General features: G+C 36.1%; 1 protein-coding gene across 7 annotated transcripts in view; it reads right to left on the reverse strand.

Annotated features, from left to right (window-relative positions):
* Positions 1-5,611: 5,611 nt before the first annotated feature.
* LOC101894759 (homeobox protein 5) overlaps positions 5,612-21,965 on the reverse strand; it is a 99,513-nt gene continuing 83,159 nt past the window's right edge. For all 7 annotated transcript variants that reach the window (XM_020037227.2, XM_020037226.2, XM_059130886.1 and 4 more), the window contains one exon: positions 5,612-8,240. In XM_020037227.2, the coding sequence (XP_019892786.2) occupies positions 7,665-8,240 (576 nt within the window). In that variant the 3' untranslated portion in view covers positions 5,612-7,664. The remainder of the gene's footprint in view (positions 8,241-21,965) is intronic.

Genomic DNA, 21,965 nt, shown 5'->3' on the forward strand with positions numbered 1-21,965 from the left:
ATGCTTTGCTCTGTGATTTAAATCACAAGAATGAATTTTAACATTAGATTTAACAGTGACATGGCTTTGAACGGCGTCTTGTATTTGGGTCATGTTATATTATTTTTCTTATAATATTTCATTGACTACATCCAACTTTTAAATTGGAAAACAAAAATTTCTTCTATCGAAACTTATGTTCTGTGGCAACAATATTATATTGTTTAGCGTGTGAAATTCTCTGTTTCTACATACTAAATGAACAGATCGCAAAAACAATGTGGATTGCAAAATTGAGAAATATAATTTTATCGATAAAGTAATGTTTTAAAATTCAATAAAATGGGTGGAACCTGAAATCGGACGAATATATTTATATGGGAGCTAAATCTAAATCTGAACCGATTATCACCAATTCCAATAGCATTCGTCCCGAGCTATAAATGCGACCTGCATTTTGTTCCCAAAAATTCATGGATAGATGGATATGCATAAATCGATAAAATAAAAAGGAACTATTGGTCTGCCTGTTACAAACAAATGCACAAAGCCATAATAGCCTGCATCACAGTGTGGTGTCGGGTTTAAATTAACAACCGCTTGGTTCAGATTTAGCAATTATTTTATTCAAATAACCCATTTTTTCGTCGTTGGTAAAAACAAAGTTCTTGCAGGTTCTGGAACAGAACAACTGATTTGTAATTGAAGAGACATGTTGTTTGTATAGGGACTTCGCCTGATTTTTATCGATAAAATCTACACGGAGGTGCTCTGAAATAGATTTTTCAGTCCATATCTATACTTTCTAGGGTAACCACCGTTTTTTCGAGACTTTAGAATAATAGGTTTCTGTAAAGTTTCCAATGCATTTTTGATATGTCGTCGGCCATCTATTGTCTTACCATTAATATAACATCTGAATTTTGTGTCAATCTTTATAGTTGTATGTCTTTGGAAAAAATCAGGTGTATTTTCCGAAATGCAATATTGCGCTGCAACTGTTGCTCTACACATTCAGAAATGCAACATTTGGCAATACTGCATTAGTCATATTTTGGAAATGTGAACAACAAAGCAAGTGTTACGCAAACAACGCAGTATTAAGGCGGATGTTGCAATGAATGAATGCTCTTTGGATATTTTAATATTTTTCAACCTGCCAAAATAATAATAAAGCCACTTTTGGAAATGCAGGTCGAATTTCCTTGTCGTTCAGTATAGACTAAAAGATGAATTTACACACTTTTTCTGTCATGTACACAAATCGGACTTATTCCGACCACTGGCAAATTCACCAAAAATATTTTTATATACTCCACCATTCTATGAAGGGTATATTTTATTTTTGTCATTCCGTTTGTAAATCCATATTCATAATAGACCCTACAAAGTATATATATATTCTGGATCAGCGTAAATTTATAAGACGATCTAGCGATGTCCGTCTGACTTTGGTAATCGCGCTATCTTTCGAACGAATTGAGATAGAAGGCTAAAATTTTGCATGCATGCATAGTTTATCAGTAGGCAGGTAAGTTCGTAAATGGGCCATGTCTGCCCAATTTTTCGTATACGGTACCTCCCGATATTCAGTATTTAGTAGCTTATGACAACAATTTTTATATGCAGGTCTACGTCTTCGTATAGCCCCCATATAACGGTACCTCCCGATAGTCGGTATTTGACGATTTCATACATCTTAAAGGGTACTACAACTTATGGCAAAAAAATCGTATGCAAGTCCACATCTTGGTATAGTCCCCATGTAACGGTTTTCATTTAAGTGGTAGTTTTCGGATTTTTTTTGGAATTTTTCAATTTCCTTCGAAATGGTGGAGGGTATTAGCTGCTTTTTTTCTTGTTTCATTTCTTATCGTATATCCCCCATATAACGGTATATATATATATATCTATATTCGGTATTTTGATGATTTTAGCTCCATTTTTCAATGAAATTCTCTGAAAATCCACACAAGAAGTTGTTTTCCTATATTCGATATTAACAGAATTTTTAAAAGATTTCGTTTTTTGAAAATTTCCGAATTCGCTCCAAATGTTGGAGGGTATTCAAAGTCCGGCCCGACTTACTACTTTCATACTTGTTTTTTTTTTAATTAAAGAACATCTATTTTCTTCATAACTTGTATGCTATGTCAAATAATGTTGGCATTTAAAATGCTAGGCAGTGAAGGAAACAATCGGACCAATGGGGTAGCAAACTACATATTCTATATTTAACAGAAGGTACGAGTAGAACAAATATAAACTAATAAATACACATTTTTCTTTTGGTGTCCCTATTTTGTCGTAACACAGTTTGTATATGTGTGTGTATTGTTTTCAATATTTCAGAAAACAATTTGAAATCATTTCAAATTCAGTTGTAACAGGAATGCATATCTTCGAAGTTAATGGGCAAAGAGCTGTATGATGTTGCCCTTTTATCTTGGACTCAATTTTGTTGGAAAACCCAAAATTCCATTCATGTTTTGTGTTTTCCCCAATATAAGAATTTTTTGAAAAAATGTGAAATAAACATAACCAAATTCCAAAAATGTATATATTTAGGATTAAACACGTAAAAAGCAATGGCCGGACTGTTCATACCCTCCACCATTTGGAAGAAACTTGAAAATTTTCAACATAATTCCGTCGAAAAATACCGCTCAAATGAAAACCGTTAAATGGAGGCTATACGAAAACATGGTCCTTCATAAGTAATTTGTGTCATAGGCTGTAGTAACGGTTCCGAACTTTATATAGGACATTTGAAACAAATCCGGTGCATAATGCCGCAAAAATAATAAAAATACCGAATATCTGGGTTATCGTTATATGGGCGCTATACTAAAACGTGGACCTATTTGGACAATTCTCTAGGGGGTAAAATACTCAGAAGGAACCCCTTGTGTGGATTTTAAGACAATTCCATAACAAAATTGGCAAAAATAATCAAAATACCGAATATAGGGAGGTATCGTTATATGGGGGATATACGATACCGTGGACCTATATAGATAATTATCTTCAGGGGATAAAGAATTCACAAGGAACTATTTGTGTAGAATTTCAGGCAATTCCATTGAAAATGTGGCTAAAATCATCTAAATAACGAATATGGGGGGTTCCGTTATATTGGGGCTATACGTATCGTAGACCGATATGACCCATCTTCGAACTTTACCTGCCTGTAGACAAAAGACAGACCTGTGCAAAATTTTAGCTCCCTATCTTAATTCGTTTTGACTGTAGCGTGATTATAAACAAGCGGACGGGCGGACGACAGGGCTCGTCTTAGAATTTTACGCTGATCAAGAATAAATATAAATTGTTGTGTCTAAAATTATTATTTCGATAAGTTACAAACTGAATTGCGAACTTAATATACCCTCCGTACTATGTGTGGTGGGGAGGGTAAAAAAAATATTGAACATTATATGTTTTCTTCACATTTTTGGATATATAACTTTGATACTTGTATTATTAGTACAAAAACAAATTTTTATGTGGTTGTTGTACAACAACACTTGCTGTTACCTGTATTATTGTGCCATGAGCTAACTCTGTGCATTGTTCCTAGTTCCTTTGCAGTCGTACAACCTTCGGGTTGAGCCATGATATAACTATTTGAATATTAAATGGGAGGGCTTTAAAGCATACCTTACATATACTTTGTGAACAAGTTACTTCGTGTATGCATCTAACGTGAAGTGCCACCAGCACAAATTTCGTTAATTACAAAAGTTATATGCAATTGAAAAATTACGGTTCCCCCTAGCTACTGAAGAAGTGGTCTGATATTACACATCTTCGAACTTGATCTAAGTTTTATAGACATATTTTGGGTCTGGACCAAATTGGATAATACCTTCGAGAGACGTCATGCATGCAGACAAAAGAGCTGACATCGCAATTAACTACAAATGACCCAAACGGATTTCGTCCACATAGACATAGGTTCTGAATGTTTCAAATGAAATGCAATAGCAAATGGTATAACAACTAATAGCTACATTGTATAAAATGATATATATGCGTTAGGCCAACAATCGTTTCGCTGATTTCAATCTCCATTCTTAATAGACTTGAAATGTATTTCAATTTTCTAAAAATTAGAAAACAATAACGCTAAACGTTTCTATTACTTACTTTTTCCATTTGAAAATAGCGATATAAACACTGTGCTGTATTTTATTTTTTTTATGACTAGTTGTTAGATAATTACAATGCAATTTTTATTTATTTCTTTGATTGGAAATTAAATATTTGTTTCTTCTTCTTTTTTTAAAGTACATCTACATTTATTGTACATAGTATTTAACTAAATTTTCTTAAAACGTTTAGTTTTTAAAAAATATTATTTTTTGTCGGTAGATATTTATATAAATGTTTGTATGTTTGTATATGTATGTATATCTTAAGTACACTTGCTTTCAAAAAGTATGTGGTAAGTAAAAGTCTGCATAAAAAATTAACTTAGGTTGTTTTACATAAAATATTAGTTATTGTTATTTCTTTTTTTGTTTATGTACTAGAAAAATTACAGTTAAAGAAGTAAAGAGTAATATGCTAATAAAAAAAATATTTATGATAATAACGATTATAACAATAAAAATCTTATTTTCTTTCAATTGACTAAACGAGTTTTATTTTTAAATTATAAAATATTTTTTGTATTTATACAAAAAAAAATCCCTCATAACTTTCTTGTAATTATGTGTTTTCTTTTGCAGATGCATGTTCTGGTGAGTGTGTTATTACAAATAAGTTTGTAGCAAATGTGAATTATTTTATTAGGTATGTAGTTATGTGTACAGTAATACGTTTAACCATTGAAACTTACGGAAAAATAAAAGTTTCATTATCCGCCCAATTGATGTCGTAAACATCCTGAAATCGGGGGAAAAACAACAAACATTTGAAGGAGGAGAAAAATACGCCCGGTACTTATAATATTAATGTTATAATACGCATTCAATTTGTTGTGCATTTCTGGTTGTAACTGTACTAAAATTCTCAAACTGAACAAATAACACGGTTTATGTATATATTGTCTAGTTGGTATACAATAACAGTATGAATGTATGCATTTATATCATTTGATTTGTATTTTGGAAGACTGTGTTTGTTGTGATTGCCTTGATTCAATTTTACATGCTCTTTAATAGCATTGTTACTTATTTGTATATATGTATGTATGTATGCGTCGGCGTGTTAATTGCTAAGCCATTAACTGGTTACTAAGGAATTCATCTTTCAGATGATAAGGAATTATTTACATTGGGAAATTTCAATTGTAAGAAAATCAAATCAAAATTGTCTTAAAAAAGAAATCGGAGAAGAAATAAAGGGATTTAAATAAAGAAGATAGTGTGCGTTTTAATATGCATTGGCATGTATACATTGATTCCCACGGTTGCATTTGATACGATGGTACAAAATGATATTTGTCATGTTTTATAATAAAATAAGCCATTTAAATTATAAAGTCCACTTAAAGTATCCCAAGTCTCCTGTTTTAGGTTTCAGTGCGTCAGCCGCTTTAGATTTCAATTATAAAATAAAATATTTTAATATGGTATTTTTTATATTAATATTGTACCTCGTTTCTATACACATTTTTATTCCACGCTTATTTACGAAATTCTATTTCATCAAATTTATTGTGATTGGTTAATTATCACTGCTAAAGACTTTAGCAATCTTTTATGTAAACGCGCCTTTGAACAATTTAATTGCAACAAGTAAAAAATCTGTAAGTTTTGCCGGTTCGATCTTTCAATAGCCTCCTCCATTTAAAAGGATTTTGGGAATTTTCAAAAAAAAAAAAAAAAAAAATAAATAAATAAATAATAATAATAAAATAAAATCCGTTAAAAATTCTGTTAAAATCATCAAAATACCGAATATAGCCGTTATATTAGGGTCTATACGACGACTGCATAGGCAACTTTTGTCATAAACCATTACAAGTCGGTAAAAAATCGGTGAATAATGTAGCTAAAATCATCAAAATTCCGAGTATAGGGGGGCTATACGAAGACGTGGACCTGCACAGACAATTTTCTGTCATAGACTGTAGTGCTCATTACGAACTTCAAATTCCAAATTTGAAACATTTCCGGTGAATAATGTCGCTTAAATCACCAAAATACGGAGGAAAGGGAGGTACCATTATATGTGGGCTATACCAAAACGTGGACCTACATCACCCATTTTCAATACAAAAGTCCTGCAGACATTGTACACATTTGATAAAAAATTTTATCAACCTACAGGCAGACAGACGGACGGACAGGGCTAAATCGACATAGAATTATATTCTGATCAAGAATATTTATACTTTGTGGGGTCTAAAATGTATATTTCGAGGTGTTACGAACGGAATGACAAACTTAACATACCCTTCATGCTATGGTGGAGGGTATAAAAAGTTTCCATTGTAACTAAATTGTCTCAATCTCTCAAAATTTATATTCACGTATACATAAGATTAACTAAAAATTCAATGAGTTTTGAAATTTAGAGATAAGATCAGTTAAAGTGTGTATTGCGATAGAGATTTTTTCCCGCGCATTTTCACTCAATGATCAAAGTCTTGCTCTATTTTGAGCGATTCTGCTCCCACTCTAAGTTTCCAAACCAGAGTTACAGTTTGGGAGGGCTTCCACGCAAAACAAAAGAGGGAAGAGTAGACTCCGTAAAAAACTCACACTCTTCGAACAATCCTGCTCGCGAGCAAGTTTCGATCCCGAGTGAAAATGAGCAAATCTGTGCTTTGAAATGCTAGAATTTCTTCACCTTGGTCAATGAAGGACCATGAATTACAACTACAGACCAACGCATAAACAAACCCTTAATTGATATCTACTCATTTAAGAACACCTTAGTAAAAAGTTTTTGTTTAAGGCCTCAATTTATACATACGATGTCCTATGGATATCATGCCTGGTGAAGCACATTCTGCTCTATGTCAGACCAGGTTAAGTTGCATATTGCAGCGACAGCGACTAAAACAATTCTGGGTAGTGCATTAGTTGAATGCAACGCAGTTACAGACATTTTCAGGTATAGGAAAATTCTCCCTGCGGAGCAATGATTACCTCTCACAACTACCAACACCAATGAAAAGTCCGTGCATCTCCCGATATGTGAAGCAGATCTTAGTGTGGCCAGATGAAAAACTAGGAAGCTTAAAGAGTTTAGAGACCAGAAAACCTCTTAAACTACGAGCGAACTAGTCGTCGCCCCAATTTAACCCATTTTTTCACACTTCCCCTTCATCTGCTTAAAGGATGACATTATGAATCATTCTTCAAATAACTTTTTCATAAACATTGAATTTTACTTCCGCATAAAGGATGCGTCGTCGAGAGCAAAAGTCGGCTTCAGGACTTTTCGATTTTTGCCCTTAACAAAAACCTAGCTTGGAGTGACCGCCTTCGTTGCGTTTTTACTTTCAAGTGACAAAGCGGATCCGAATATTCATTTGCTTTCGTGGATGTTGTCCTGTCTCTGTCCTTACCAACATACCAAAGGCAAATACAATTGGGAATCAATGCCGTTGGAAAGTCACTACTTTCTCGAAGATTAAAAAAATGCAACAGGGTTTAGAATATAAAAAAAAACATGTCATGATCAAACAAATATGAATTTCTGTCAAATGCAAAGAACCCGCGGGACTACTAGCTGGAACTGGAACCATTATTGTCGTCACGAACGCTGGCATTGGATTTGTTGTTGTTGCTGGTTTTGATGCTGCTGTAATTAGTACTAGTTGCATTACATTTATTCTGCGAAGACTGTGGACAAGTTGCAACATTTATTTGGCAATTCGTATCGCTGCTGTGCTCCGAACTATTTTTTGTTGTTGCTGCTGCTGAGGCATTTGTATGGGGCGTTATTGTCTTTGTTGCTTGTACACCGAGCGTTTTATCGGAAGTAGCATTGTTGCTGTTGTTACTATTGCTATTAGCGTCATCGTTACCGCTTGTTGTTGCTGACTTTGGTTGAAAGCTGTTAGCAGTCTTCTCTGTTACTGGGGTGCCGCCGGTCGGTGTGATTCCAACTGCCGTTTGTAGGGCCAGCATTTGTTGTGCCTGGGCTACACATGACACACAGGGACAGGGGCCGCCAAGTTTTTTCGCCAACATCGAACGTAGCTTTAGGGCTGGTCCCAATTTCATTCCTAACGAATTGACCAGATGATCTTCCGTTAGTAACGGAAGGCCAGAACCGTCAATGCATTGATCGCGAAAATGCTGCAACGAAAATAAAGGGTTCTAATGAAAATGTGTATATGCATATTTCTGGAATAAAAATAAACAAAATAACAAAGGCTATCAAATCGTTATATATCGTTAAATAACAAGTTATATTTATTATAAGTTATGCATCGTAGAATAAATAAGGTAACCTTGTGTTATCACATAGAATTTTTTCAAAGTTATGCCTTCGACACAATCTCATTGTCAAAATATGCATTTATAGTCCATCGTATTACACAAAATTTATCTGAATCTAAATGGAAACTTTATATAGCTGTCTGCAGATCCCTTCAAACATATGCTGCTCAAGTTTGAGGACATTGTTACTTTGAGGAAGTAAACACATTGCGGAGATATTTTTTGAAACGTATTCAACGTGTACCAAGATACACACCAAACTTCGCACTGACGATGGAAATAGCCAATCGACGTTCTCCTTAGCTAATTGGAAGAGTTTTTGTAAAAAATTGTTCGGTACCATAAAAAATCGATTACGCGAGAAAAGATTCGGGCCCAATAAAATTGTCAAAGTCTACGCATTTATAAATACCTGAATGCAAACACGTAGTGAAATGTTCCCTCTGGGCTATAATATATTTGATTCCAATGAAACTCTACAACAATTCCCAATAAGAAGACCTGAACTTCGAGAGTTTCGACTAAGGAAATTTTAACGGAAGAAGTGATCAAAGTTCTAAAGCTAAGATCGGAAAAAATGTACACAAACTATATTGAAATAACCTATAGATATAGACAGCTTCTATTGAATTACTAATTTAAAGTTATTTATAATAGAACAAGTAAAAAACATTAAGTTCGGCCGGGCCGAACTTTTAAAACCCTCCACCTTTGGGTAAAGACAACATTTTTATACCCTCCACCATACTATGGAGGGTATATTAATTTTGTCATTCCGTTTGTAACTTCTCGAAATACTCATGTCAGACCCAACAAAGTATATATATTCTTGATCAGCGTAAAATTCTAAGACGATTTAGCCATGTCCGTCTGTCTGTCTGTTGTAATCACGCTATGTTTCGAACAAATTGAGATAGAAGGCTAAAATTTTGCACACATGTATATTTTGCCAGTAGGCAGGTTAAGTTCGTAAATGGGCCATGTAGGTCCAAGTTATCATATAGCCCCCATACAACTGTACCTACCGATATTCGGTATTTTGATGATTTTAGCGACACTATTCACCGGAATTGTTTCAAATTTGGTATTTGAAGTTCCAAATGGATACTACAGTCTAAGACAGAAAATAATCCGTGTAGGTCCACGTCTTCGTATAGCCCCTATATAACGGTACCCCCCGATATTCGGTATTTTTGATGATTTTAGCGACATTATTTAACGGAATCGTTCCAAATTTGGTATTTGAAGTTCGTAATAGATACTGCAGCATAAAACAGAAAATGGGCTATGTAGGTCCACGTCTTCGTATAGCCCCCATATACCATACCCCCGATATTCGGTATTTTGATGATTTTAGCGACATTATTTACCGGAATCGTTTCAAAGTTGGCATTTGAAGTTCGTAATAGATGCTGCAGCATAAAACAGAAAAGGGGCCATGTAGGTCCACCTCTTCGTATAGCCCCCATATACCGTACCCCCCGATATTCGGCATTATTTACCGGGATTATTTGAAATTTCGCATGTGAAGGCATTCGGTATTTTTAAGATTTTAACAGAATTTTTAACGGAATTTATTTATTTATTTTTTTTGGAAATTTTTAAATTTGAACTTACAGCTTTTTTACTTGTTTTATTTAAAAGTATCTGCATTCAAACGTGTTCCACTTTAAATTAAAAATACCAGTAAGATCGTTTGGATAATGTTGTTAAACTTTTCTAAGAAGCATAAAGTGGGTGAGGCCGTTGTACGGGGACCATACCAAAACGGGAACTTCGATAGACTATTTTATACTTCAAGTATTGCCTTCTTAAATACCAAATTTTAAACAATTCGAGGGAGAAATATGTTCAAAATCATCAAAACACCGACTATGGGGAGGTACCGTTATATGGGGGCTATACACACCATGTTCCGCCAAAGCTAGTACCCATTACGAACTACAAATGTCAATTTTTACACAAATACGTGGAAAAATGTGGCAAAAATCATCAAAATACCGAATATTGGAAGGTACCGTTATATATCGGCTATACCACAACTTGAACTGATATATCTCATTTTTAATACCAACCACCCTAGAAACAATAAAAATTGTTGTGCCAAATACGTCAAATATTGTGGGCTGTATCGTGAATTCAACAGACATACAAACAGTCGGTTTTATGTCGAATTACATATGAAATATTGGTGGGGTTGGCGGGCCCAATGTGCTTTGCCTTGTGGTTGGGTCGGTTGCCAAGGTGTTTAGATTGGTCACTCATTGTGTGTGTTTTTTTTTTCGTTTTGTGAATGCCGTTTGATGGAAGTGCATGTCTAACTTTCACGGCCACTTAGAAGAAGGCCTGAACTTGTTAAATTGCACTCAACGATTACTTTGATCTGAGGATGTGTACACTGGAGCGCATATTGCCTGCCTGCCTGCCTGCTTGCCCACCTATGTGCCTACCTGTTGCTTGCTATGTTCATGCATTCATTTGTTGTTTTACTAACTACAGACGAACGAACTACATTGCTTCAATACTGTATTGACTATACGAACGATGAAACAAATTTTGTGTGTTGGTAAAACGTTAAGGTGGCTACTTGAAAATGGCAGCTGTTATAATTTCAGACTTTCATATTCTGAGTTCGTGATCGAAAAACATATATTTGAAGAGCAATATAAAATCATGGAAAGCTAAGTAGCTTGGAGTTGACCTTGTAACATTATTTTGAAAACTGTCTTTTTAACATTCGGATTTAGGCTATAATTAAGAAGTTGGCTGCCATGTAAAATACGTGTACAATCATCTCAAATGGGTTCAGTATAGCTCACGAAACGAAGGAGGATTGTTTGCATAACGTGTTGATAACTTTTCCCACATTTGTCGGAGTTGATGTCCCGATATTTAAACGCAGTCTAAATAATTTTAGAAATTTGAAGGACTGTCAGAACTTGTCGCGACGAGATTTTCGTCGCTACAAAAATCTAAATTCTTATTCATAATAAAGCCATGCAAATGGAGCGTAAATAACAGACAAGCCTTAAATAGTCCAGTCAAACATTACCAGTTGAGAAGTCGGTTTTCATGCTCATTACAATTTTAATGCTTTGTCCTCTCAAGCTTCTAGTAACCTGGTGTCCATCTGAACATAACACATTTTCGGTCGACTGTTAATTTCCATTTTTTTTTAATTTTTCTTTTAATAATGCTCTTAAGAAAACGATCTGTCTGCTGGCAGAAGAAAATATCAAAAAATTTAAAAATTTAATTTAAGACAGTCAAAATAGTTTTTTTTTATCAGATTGGACCAAAGTGAAAGACTGAAAATTCGACGTTTTGTTGTGGACAAAAATCGCATAGTCTAAAAGTCGACTTTTGTGTTTGACTTTGTGTCTCAAATAATGCCGTCCCGGTACTAGGTGCTTTAAACTGAGTCCAGATACCCAATGCAAATCCGAAATACCCAATATGAGTACTCGATTTGAAATGTTTTGGCCTATTTAATATATGTATGGGCATAACGAAATGGTCAAATCGAGCCACCTAAATTAAACATAATTTTAACTACATTATCCACCCTAATACACATTCAACTTAGTAATTGTTCGTAAGTATAAGCATGTGTGTATATGCTAGCTGTGGCATGTTGCTATGCCATAGATGTTTTTGCTTCGTTCATAGCGTTTGATTTTGATCGCGTGCTCTTCACAATATGCCACAACCGGTCTCGTCCATCGCCGCAACTTCTAAGGCGCAGAGAGCACGCGCGCAACTATTTTATTCAAGCCTAAATCTTAAAAAAAATCATGTTTGAAGAACATTAAACGAGTAATTTTCATTCTCGATGGAAATGGGGATGCAACCCAACCAACGATGGAAGGCAACCACAGCGGCAGCCGCAGCCGTTGCAACCAAAGGAGGAAATCAGGGAAATAGCGGTGATCTGGTTTTAAAGCTACTAGCTTTTGTTTTGGCTATAATTGACAGTGTCGTTGGCTGAAAATGGAAAAAATGGCAACCGCAATAGACTTTCGATGAAAATAAGAGAAATTTTACTACGATTATCCGCCACAAGAACTTCAAGACCGAATATGGTAATAAATACTTGTTGAAGATATTTGGCCAATAAATGGATGCCGGTGGCAAGAGCAATTCGCGGACTGTCTAACATTTAATATGCAAACGAAGATATTTTAATGAGGCTGTGTTTAAGTACGCACGCACCAACTATATTTGCGTGTTATTAAACAATGGCAATGTCTAGCAGGAAAAATGAAACGAAAAATCTTCAATTGTGTGTTGTAAAGAACATAAAGTTGCAACAAACCTCCCAAAAGAGAAATAAAGTCGTGTCTGATTACCTATATTATACGAACTCCCCATTATTTGGCAATGGAACACTTTGTTGGGTGATATTTAGCAGATCGGGTCTCCATGACTTGTTTTATTAGGTATATATGAAACATGCCTACAATTTTGGTCGCGTATCTGTTGTTATAAAAAAGTTATAGAAAGTTTCTTGAAAACAAGAAAATAGTTTGTTCCACTCTTGCACTTTTGTTAATTTTCCACAAAACATAGTTTTTTTTTTGAATTTTCGAGTTTTTTAGACGGCACCCCTGAAAAATGCCACAGGATCAATACAATTATGGGTCAATGCATTAATGGACATATTATAAAATAAACATGTTTGGTTGTATTTCTAGCTGTCTAGTTTCGATGTGTGTGTTTCAGGAAGGATTATTGTACAAAATAAACCAGCTCATAAACCAGTTTCTTTGAAAGCTATCATTCTTACATAAAAATTAAAGATGATCAAGTAAAAATTCAGTAAGTTCCGCCGGGCCGTATTTTGAACACCCTCCACCATTTGGAAGAAAATTGCAAAATTTCAGATTTTCAAAACAAAAAAAAAAAAAAAATCTGTTGAAATCTGTTGTCATAAAAATACCGAATATACGGAGTTGCCGGTATATTGGGGGCCTATAAGAAGACGTTAAACAGCATAGGAAATTTTTGCTACTCAAATCCGAAAGTTGAAACAAAAACATTAAAAATCTGAATATTGGGGGTTACCGTGAGGTCTATACAAAGACGTGGACCTGCATGAGAAACTTGTTGTTGTAGGCTGTAGTACCCATTAGGAACTTCTAATTCCAAATTCAAAACATTTCCGGTGAAAAGTGTGACAAAATCATAAAAAAACCGAATATCTGGAGGTACAATTATATGGGGACCTCAGACCTCCAGACCTATATTGACAGTTCTATGCGAGAATGTTTTTTAAATACTGGGAACGTAAACTAAAACATTAAACAAACCTTGAATCTATCGGTACAGTGATAAGGGGATTATACCAAAACGTGGACCTATATGGCCCATTTTCAAAACAATTAAAAAAAAAAACAACTTCATTGTTAGGAATCTTGAGTGATTTCCACAGGCGGACGGACCAACATCGCTAATTCGACATCCAATTTTTGAACCCTCCACCATAGTATGGAGGGTATATTAAGTTTGTCATTTCGTTTGTAACACCTCGAAATATACATTTCAGACCCAAAAAAGGATATATATTCTTGATCAGCATAAAATTCTTTGTCGATTTAGCAATTTCCGTCTGTCCGTCTGCCCGTCTATGGACGCAGGTCAACGTTTTGGTATATTCCCAATATAATGGGGGATTTTGAATATTGTAATGGCTTATGACTATGCAGGTCCACGTCGTCGTCGAATATAAAGGCTACATTTGGTATTTTTAAGATTTTAGCAGAATTTTTTAAGGTATTTTATTTTATTGAAAATTTCCAAATTCATTCCAAATGGTTGAGGGTATTCAAAGTTTAAAGTTCAGCCCGGCCGATCTTACAGGTTTTTACTTGTTTGTATATACTATTTATACATTGTGGGTAATGAAAATTAAATTCGATCCGGAATTTTCCAAGGTCTGCGGCTGTAATTATTGAATATAATTATATTAAATGAGTTTGTTTGCTTGTTTGTTGGAATGGTACCTAGTTAAAATTAATTTCGAACCCCATTCTAGGATAAATGCTTTTAATTCGTCATACTAGTACTTTATTTTGAATATTTAGTTCTGTCATCGGCAAATCCAAGACGCACTTCTTATCCATTTTCATATGATAGAAGGAAGTTGGCTAGTGTTTTTCCTTTTGTTCGGATTTGAAGTTTTTTTTTCGTTAGTTGCCTCTGTTCCGTGGTTGCTCATAACTGCCAGCATTAAGAATGAAATTGCTTTGGGCTAGACGCCAAAGATACAATTTTAGATTGTGTGGCCGGTGATGTTGGGCACAAGCGCACAACGTGCAACATGTAATGAGTGTTTGTATGTGTGTGTGAATATGGATGGCGGACGGACTTTTGTACTCCCGGTATTCGGTTTGAAGCTGTACAGCAGCAAATAGAAGACAACAATTGCAACAGGTCACATTGTTCGGTGCTACTCTTTGGGCTCCGATAATATCAACAGTGGGCGGCTATGTTGCCACATAGCCTCCACTGGATAATGGTGAAGGCATTCACCGAACGGCTTCCTGACGGTTGCAGAATATTCATCAGGGGTTGTGTTAATGTTAATGGAGACCACTTTTGCTTCTGAGGTTGGTGGTACTTTGGCTGTAGCAGTTGCCGGTTACCAGTTCCTGGTGCTTCAAATGCCGGTGGTGTACCACTTAATAAGTAATATTGTTGTTTTCATTCGGTTATTCTTCAGCTACTGCTTCGGATGCCTGCTTGTTTTTATTGTTTGCTGCTGCTGATCTGTACGAGGACGAGGTAGATGATGTTGGTGCTTGTGCCATGATGCTAGTGCTTCCAGTGATCTTATTGATTTCTTTAGTGTACTTGGACCTGTGTAGGAACTTTGGGAAGAGGAACGGTAACAGACTCACACACACTCGAATATTTATCTTGTGATTGTGCAGCACTGCCAGAGGAAGGAAACGACAGCAATAATGGCATGTTGTTCTTCACGAACACAACAACTAGAACCCAGGGAGATGCATTAACATCGACCGACGGTCGAATGAAAGAACGACCCAAACGAAAACATCAACCGGTCCTGCATATTCCAGCACTAAAAACACCACTACCACCACCACTGCCTCCACTTTGTTCCAGCGACCTGACAACACCGTCATACCATGGCTTTAACGTAAAGTTCAGCTTGGCATTTGACTTTCGGTTGACTTTTAGCTTCAAGGCATTTCATTTTCCTGCCTCCGTGGCTGGATAGCTTGCCAGTTAGTTGGCTTGTTGTTGGCTGTCTCTTTGGCCGGTTCGCATTTGCCATTTGCCTTTTTTTCTCTGAAGTTTATTAACATGATTGCCCTGTTGGAGTTCGGTCGGTGGTAGCATTATTTGTTGCTTTTGCGATTTTAATCCATAAATGAGCTTCTTAAGTTAGCTCGCCAGGTAAATTTCAATATTCTAAGCCAAGCCGACGCCACTATAACCTTTGTTCGCTCGAAGAGTGTTTCAGTTTTAGTGGGCCTGTCTCTGGCTTAGCTTGAATTTTGTTAAAAGAGAACCTTTTATTTAAAAAAGTTTGTGTAAGGGTGAATTGGTCGATAGTTTGTCATTGGAAAGGGGGCACATGAAGGGGTAACTTGATAGTGATTGAATATTAACGCCTGGGTCCAGGCCGCACTTTCAATACCCTTAACCATTAGCTAGAGAAAACATGTTTAAATAAAAGTTTCTGGATTCAAACGTGTTGCACCTTAAACTGCAAATACCAGTAAGTATGCAGTTTCAACATTTCAACATTGTCAAAACAAGGGCTGTTATTTATTGTGAGTCTTAAATACCAAATTTTGAAACAAAGCCGTTGAAAATGTGGCTAGAATCATACCGCTTTATGTAGACCGTGGACTATAACAGACAATGTTCTGCCACCGGAGGTAGAACCGTGGGAAAATGTGTCTAAACTCATGAAAATATCGAATATCGGAAGGTACCGTTATATGGGGGCTATACGAACACCTTCATTTTCATATAAATCCAACCTAGATACCGTAAAAACTATTGTGCCAACTTTCAGAGCTTTACGTTAAAATATTTTGGCCTATATCGTGGGGTCTACGACGAATATTGAGAGGTGTTACCAACGAAATGCCAAATTTAATATACCCTCCTTCTAATGTGTCTGATTTTAACATTCTCTTCTATAAATTTGCCTACTGGTGTGAGAAGTATTGGAAGGATTATTTTTTATACACACCACCTTGAACATCCCCAAGTTTGTAACATCCCTAAGTATTCGTCGTAGACCCCATAGAGTATATATATTCATGATCAGCATAAAATTCTTAGTCGATTTAATATTGTCCGTCCGAAATCAGTCTGGTATTGAAAATTGGCTATATTGGTCCAATTTTAGGTATATTTCAGTCTAGCTTCCGAACGAAATTGAAGTAGGCTGATAAAATGTTACTATTGAAAATTGGCTATGTTGGTCAACTTTTAGCTATAGTCCCTACCTCCCTTGTCTTTGCAGGTCTAGGTCTTCGTATAGCCCCCATGTAACGGTACTTCCCTATATTCGGTATTCTGCGGATTTTAGCGACATTATTTACCGGAATTATTTCAAATTTCGTATTTGAAGTTCGTAATGGGTACTACAGCCTGTCACAGTAAATTGGCTATGCAGGTCACCACAATTGTTTCAAATTCCCTACTTGTAGATCGTAACGGGTACTAGAGCCTGTGATAAAAAATTGCTTAGGCGGGTCCACGTCTTCGGATCCCGGCAACTTCCAATATTCTGTATTTTTAAGATTCTAACAGAGTTTTTAACGGATTCTTTATTTTTTGAAAATTTCCAAATTCGTTTCAAACGGTGGAGGGTATTCAAAGTTCGGCCCTTTTGCTTATCTTGTTTTTTTTTGTAACAGGAGAAGCAGAAATATGTATTAAATCGAAAATTTGGAAAACTTTGTATCAATGTGGATCTGAAATGTTCCATTTGTATTATATAGGTGGCCCCACTGCCATTATTTCGATACGTAACAAAAGTTTGAGCGAAATCTAAATAGTAATTCCAAAGGTTACTCAAATTATGCGAATATATATATATATATATATATATCATTTCAATCACTTATTTTAGATTAATATAACAATATAAAACTTCAGCTTGTTCGCCTGGAAAAATGGCTAGGAGGGATATCTTCAAATGCAATGTGGTTGAATTTCAAATCCATGATGTTCAATTAAATATGCTTTGGGTTGTCTCCGATGAAATGGAATAAAAACTTTTTGATATTTTTGGACTAATTAGATAGCGTGAGTTTGACTTAATGACAATTATTTTTATTGTATGCTTAAACTAAACAAATGATTCTCCTCATACTTTATATCCGGTAAACCGGTTAAAATTCGAAAGGGAGTGTTTAATCTGATCATTAAAGAAGAAGCAAACAAAATTGCAAACACAGAACACAGCATTGTGATCATTGGCATTGAATTTCCTGTACAGGTCAGATTCCAAATGCGAATGGGGAGGGATGAGAGTTGGCGTTAGCAACAAACAGCTCATAGGTAACGGACCGAGACTGCGATAAGCATAAGATTTTAGTCGGGCCAGAGCAATAGTAGTGACAACACTTTTATTGACACTTCGACACATGTGTGCCGGCACATCGCCCCCACGCCTCTGCGGCACCACTCGAAGCTGGTTTGTGCATTTGGATAAATTTGCATTCGGGCCTGTTCACCTGAGCTGGGTTGTCATAAACATTATTGAGAATCGTTTGTGTCTAGAATTTTTATGTCTAAATATCAAACAGCCAGCTTCGAGCATACGCTCCACAATACGAGTTTGAGTATGAACCTGATCACATTTCACATTTCTCGCCATGCGCGTGGAATGACACTTGCACACACAAAAACACACACCGGCTCAGATAAGTGCTCACATGCAAACAGGTTGGGTTTCTTTTCGCCAAATTCTGTCCCCGAATGCACAGCAAAGTAAAGCAATTCGCTGTACTTCGAAATAAATCCCAAGAGTTTATGGGCCCATTAATGTCTTCATTTGCATTCCGACAACATCTGACACCTTCTCAGTGAAATGTCAACAGAGCACCAATGGCTTAATTAGAAGATGCTGCCACATCTTGGCACTGGTCATTTGGCCAGGAATTTATGCAACGTCTAAGCAGACTGGTTTAGTTGGAGGCGACTGGATATCTATGTCCGGGTTCGAAGTTTTTTATACAACTTGACAGAATTATTAAAAATGTTTCCCAAAATTGGCTTCCTAAGGACATGGATTGTTCGTAACTCCCTCTCTCTCTCCCTCTTTCTATCTCTCTCTCTCGAAAAGGGAAAGAAAACAAAGGATGTAGATTTGAAATCATCATGACTGACTTTCTATTAATTCGCAAATCTAAATATTTCTGAACAACCTTCTTGGTCAAAATTTATACACCTTGTTAAAAGCGAAGAGTTGAGTTAACAATTTCTTCAGATTTTATTTTTCCAATATTGATACCAAACGTAAATCTTTTATATGAAGGATATATATTTTATACCCAGAAAAAAATATGTTTTATTGTTTATATTTTCACCTTACTGGTAATGCAGAAGGTCGTTCGGGTCATACGGCTTCCAAATCTTTTCTGGGTATAAAGTAAAGATCATATCGCTTATTTACTCAAAGAGTGGCCCATCTCACAAAATTGAGTTACGTGAAAAACGAATTTTAAGTTATAGATTGAAATTCGACGTTCTGCATTCACATGATTATTGCACAAAAAGTTATAAAGGATGATTTTACCGAGTTGTTGAAAACACATAAAATTTTAAAAATTCATGAAATCTATAAATGATTCAGCCGTCACGACATAGGCGACGAATTGACTGGTCCCCTGAAATAAAATGTTCGCCAAACTCTTATCTCAATTAGTCCATTTTTGTGGCACCGTCTTGTTGAAACAACATGTTATGTAATTGAAGCTCTTGTATTTTGGCCCAAACAGTTGGATATCATCGTTACAATTCGCAGCATCTTTGAAGAAGTACGGTCCACTGATGCCATCTGTCCATAGACCGCAAAAAACTGTGATTTTTATATCCTACACCAGGGTGGTCAGGGTATAATGTCTTTGTTCATTTGTTTGTAACAGGCAAAAGGAAACGGGATAGAACCATAGTTCATTTTCATTATCTACATAGAATCACGTTCATTAAGCATGTCCGTCCGTCTGACCGTCGGTCTGTCCATGTTTGCTTTTTATTGTGTACCAAACGTGTAGTATCAGCCCAAATAGTATGGAATTGTGCACATACGACCAAATTACGCTTGAAAATAAGTATGGCCAATTTGTTCGAAATCTGTTCGGATATAGCTATAGCAGTCGTAATATGCACTCTGTAACAATTTGTATTTGGGAAAATATATCAAATACAGCTCCGAAATACTTTTGATAAATTTTGATTATCGGTTCAGATTTGAGTATAGGTCCCATATATATGTTCATCCGATTTGCCTTTTATTTTGCACCAAACGTGTAATATTAGAAACAGATATAGCCATAGCTCATAGGATTTGTTATATTTCCACAGCCGTAATATGCACTCCGTAACAACGATATTCGGAAAAGTCTTTTGCCAATTTTTATCGAGATCGGTTCAGATTTGGATATAGCTCCCATATCTTTATCCGATTTCAAGTTAATTGTGCACCAATACGTTGTACAAGCCCGAATTGAAAAGGCACAAATGCCTCGGCGAATTTAGTAGAAATCGATTCAGGGGAGGATACTCCTCTCATATATTAGTTCCTTTGGACTTCAAATTATGATTACAATCATAGTTGGTATGATTTAATTTTCACAAATTACCCATAAAAACTTTTATTTGTTATGCAAAGCTCTACTAAATATGTAAATTGGTGTCGGCCCGCCCGACTTTAAGATTTTTTTTTATTGGTTTCTGGATGCATTGCACTGCTTCTGGATTTTGCTTCAACAATTCTGCTGACCATAAAATGGACGAATCGCACAATGAACTTTCATAACAGAGCACGCAAATTCAACGAATTGCATGCGTTGTTCATTTGCAAGTGTGGCCAAAATTATAACAGGTAAAAATACTTCATTTGCAAAGAGGTCACCAGATATCAGTGGGAGGTAGGTACAGTTACCTATCGGTGGGATATAGGAAGTCATATAGGCAATTTTCTGTCATAGGAGGTGCTACTCATTACGAATTCCAAATACTAAATTTGTAACAATTCCGTTAAAAAAATTGAATATTACATGGGAACTAAAACCTGGACTTATTAGAAGAATTCTTTTCAAGTACCCAAAACACCTCGATCTTGGCGGTACGGTTGCATGGTGGTTATACCAAACGTGGGAATGGGCTTTATACAATTTCCAATACCAAAAAAATCCAAGCAACTTTGGGTAAAATTTTATCAACCTACTTTAATTCGTTCGGAAGCTAGAGTGATTTCCACAGACGGACAGACACGCTTTCAGTAAATTAGCAAGAAAATAACAATGAAAGTAAGGATATAAAAACATATGTCAGTGTGTAATGGTAAATACCACGAATCCTATCGAAATGCCAATTTTGACACACACACACACACGGAAATACAAACGGATAACAAAATTGACCACACATATATAAAAAGACATTCCGTCAGATAGAGCTGTTAGATCCCATACGAAGGTGGACAATTCCGGCCAGAATTTTCTCACTTATAAAGTTTTGGGAAAGGGTCACTGGAGGCTCTGCTTCTGCTTAAGTCTTGCCAAACAGGAACATGCCAAGGGATTGAGGAGGAGAGTAGTGCGCGACCAAACTCACTTGGCCACTTTCATTGGTGACCGTTACTTAACTGAAAAACAGCGGAATGCTCCACTTCAAATGTTATCTGTTGGACTTCAGGGCCTGCGCTCCATGCACAACGCCTACATGGACGTTTGGCATTTGACGTGTCAAACCTATTCACCACCATCCTTGATCGCTCCACGCTTGTAAGAGCCACGAGTCATTCGATCATTTAGCTGGTTGGACCAGTACATCGGCCAAAGCATGAATGTTTCGAAAGTAAGAGAAAAAACTGACATTGCAGCCAGAGGCACGAGTAGGAGAAAATAAAACCTGAAGTGAACTGATTTGATTTGTGTGGCTTGGTCGTTTTTATAATACACACACATACATACATACATCTGTACAACGTTTGGACTATGAATGTCAGCTAGTCTTTCAATCGATGTTTCGTCGTTGCTCTAGAAGTAAAGCAAAAATCGCTCGAGTTGGCGGTGCTATCTGGATGACATGGGCGTGTTTGTGTGCATGTGTTGGTAATCCAATGACTTTTAACATTTCTAGAGGCACTTTAGCTAGGCTGCGACATCGTATAGCCGTAGCCGATGATGAACTGGATATTCGAGTCGGAATGAATGGATGGATGGCAGGTCGAAAGCCTCTGCCAAAAGAGAGAAACAAGAAACCAGAACAAAATAGTTCGATTGATTTCCCGGTAACAAACTTGTTGTAGATTGCAGCAGAATTTGAAATTAGTTATTGCATCCTGCTTGTAGACTACTGCGA

The sequence above is a fragment of the Musca domestica genome, unplaced genomic scaffold (genome assembly GCF_030504385.1).
Source record: "Musca domestica strain aabys unplaced genomic scaffold, Musca_domestica.polishedcontigs.V.1.1 11, whole genome shotgun sequence".
NCBI classification, from domain to species: Eukaryota; Metazoa; Arthropoda; class Insecta; order Diptera; family Muscidae; genus Musca; species Musca domestica.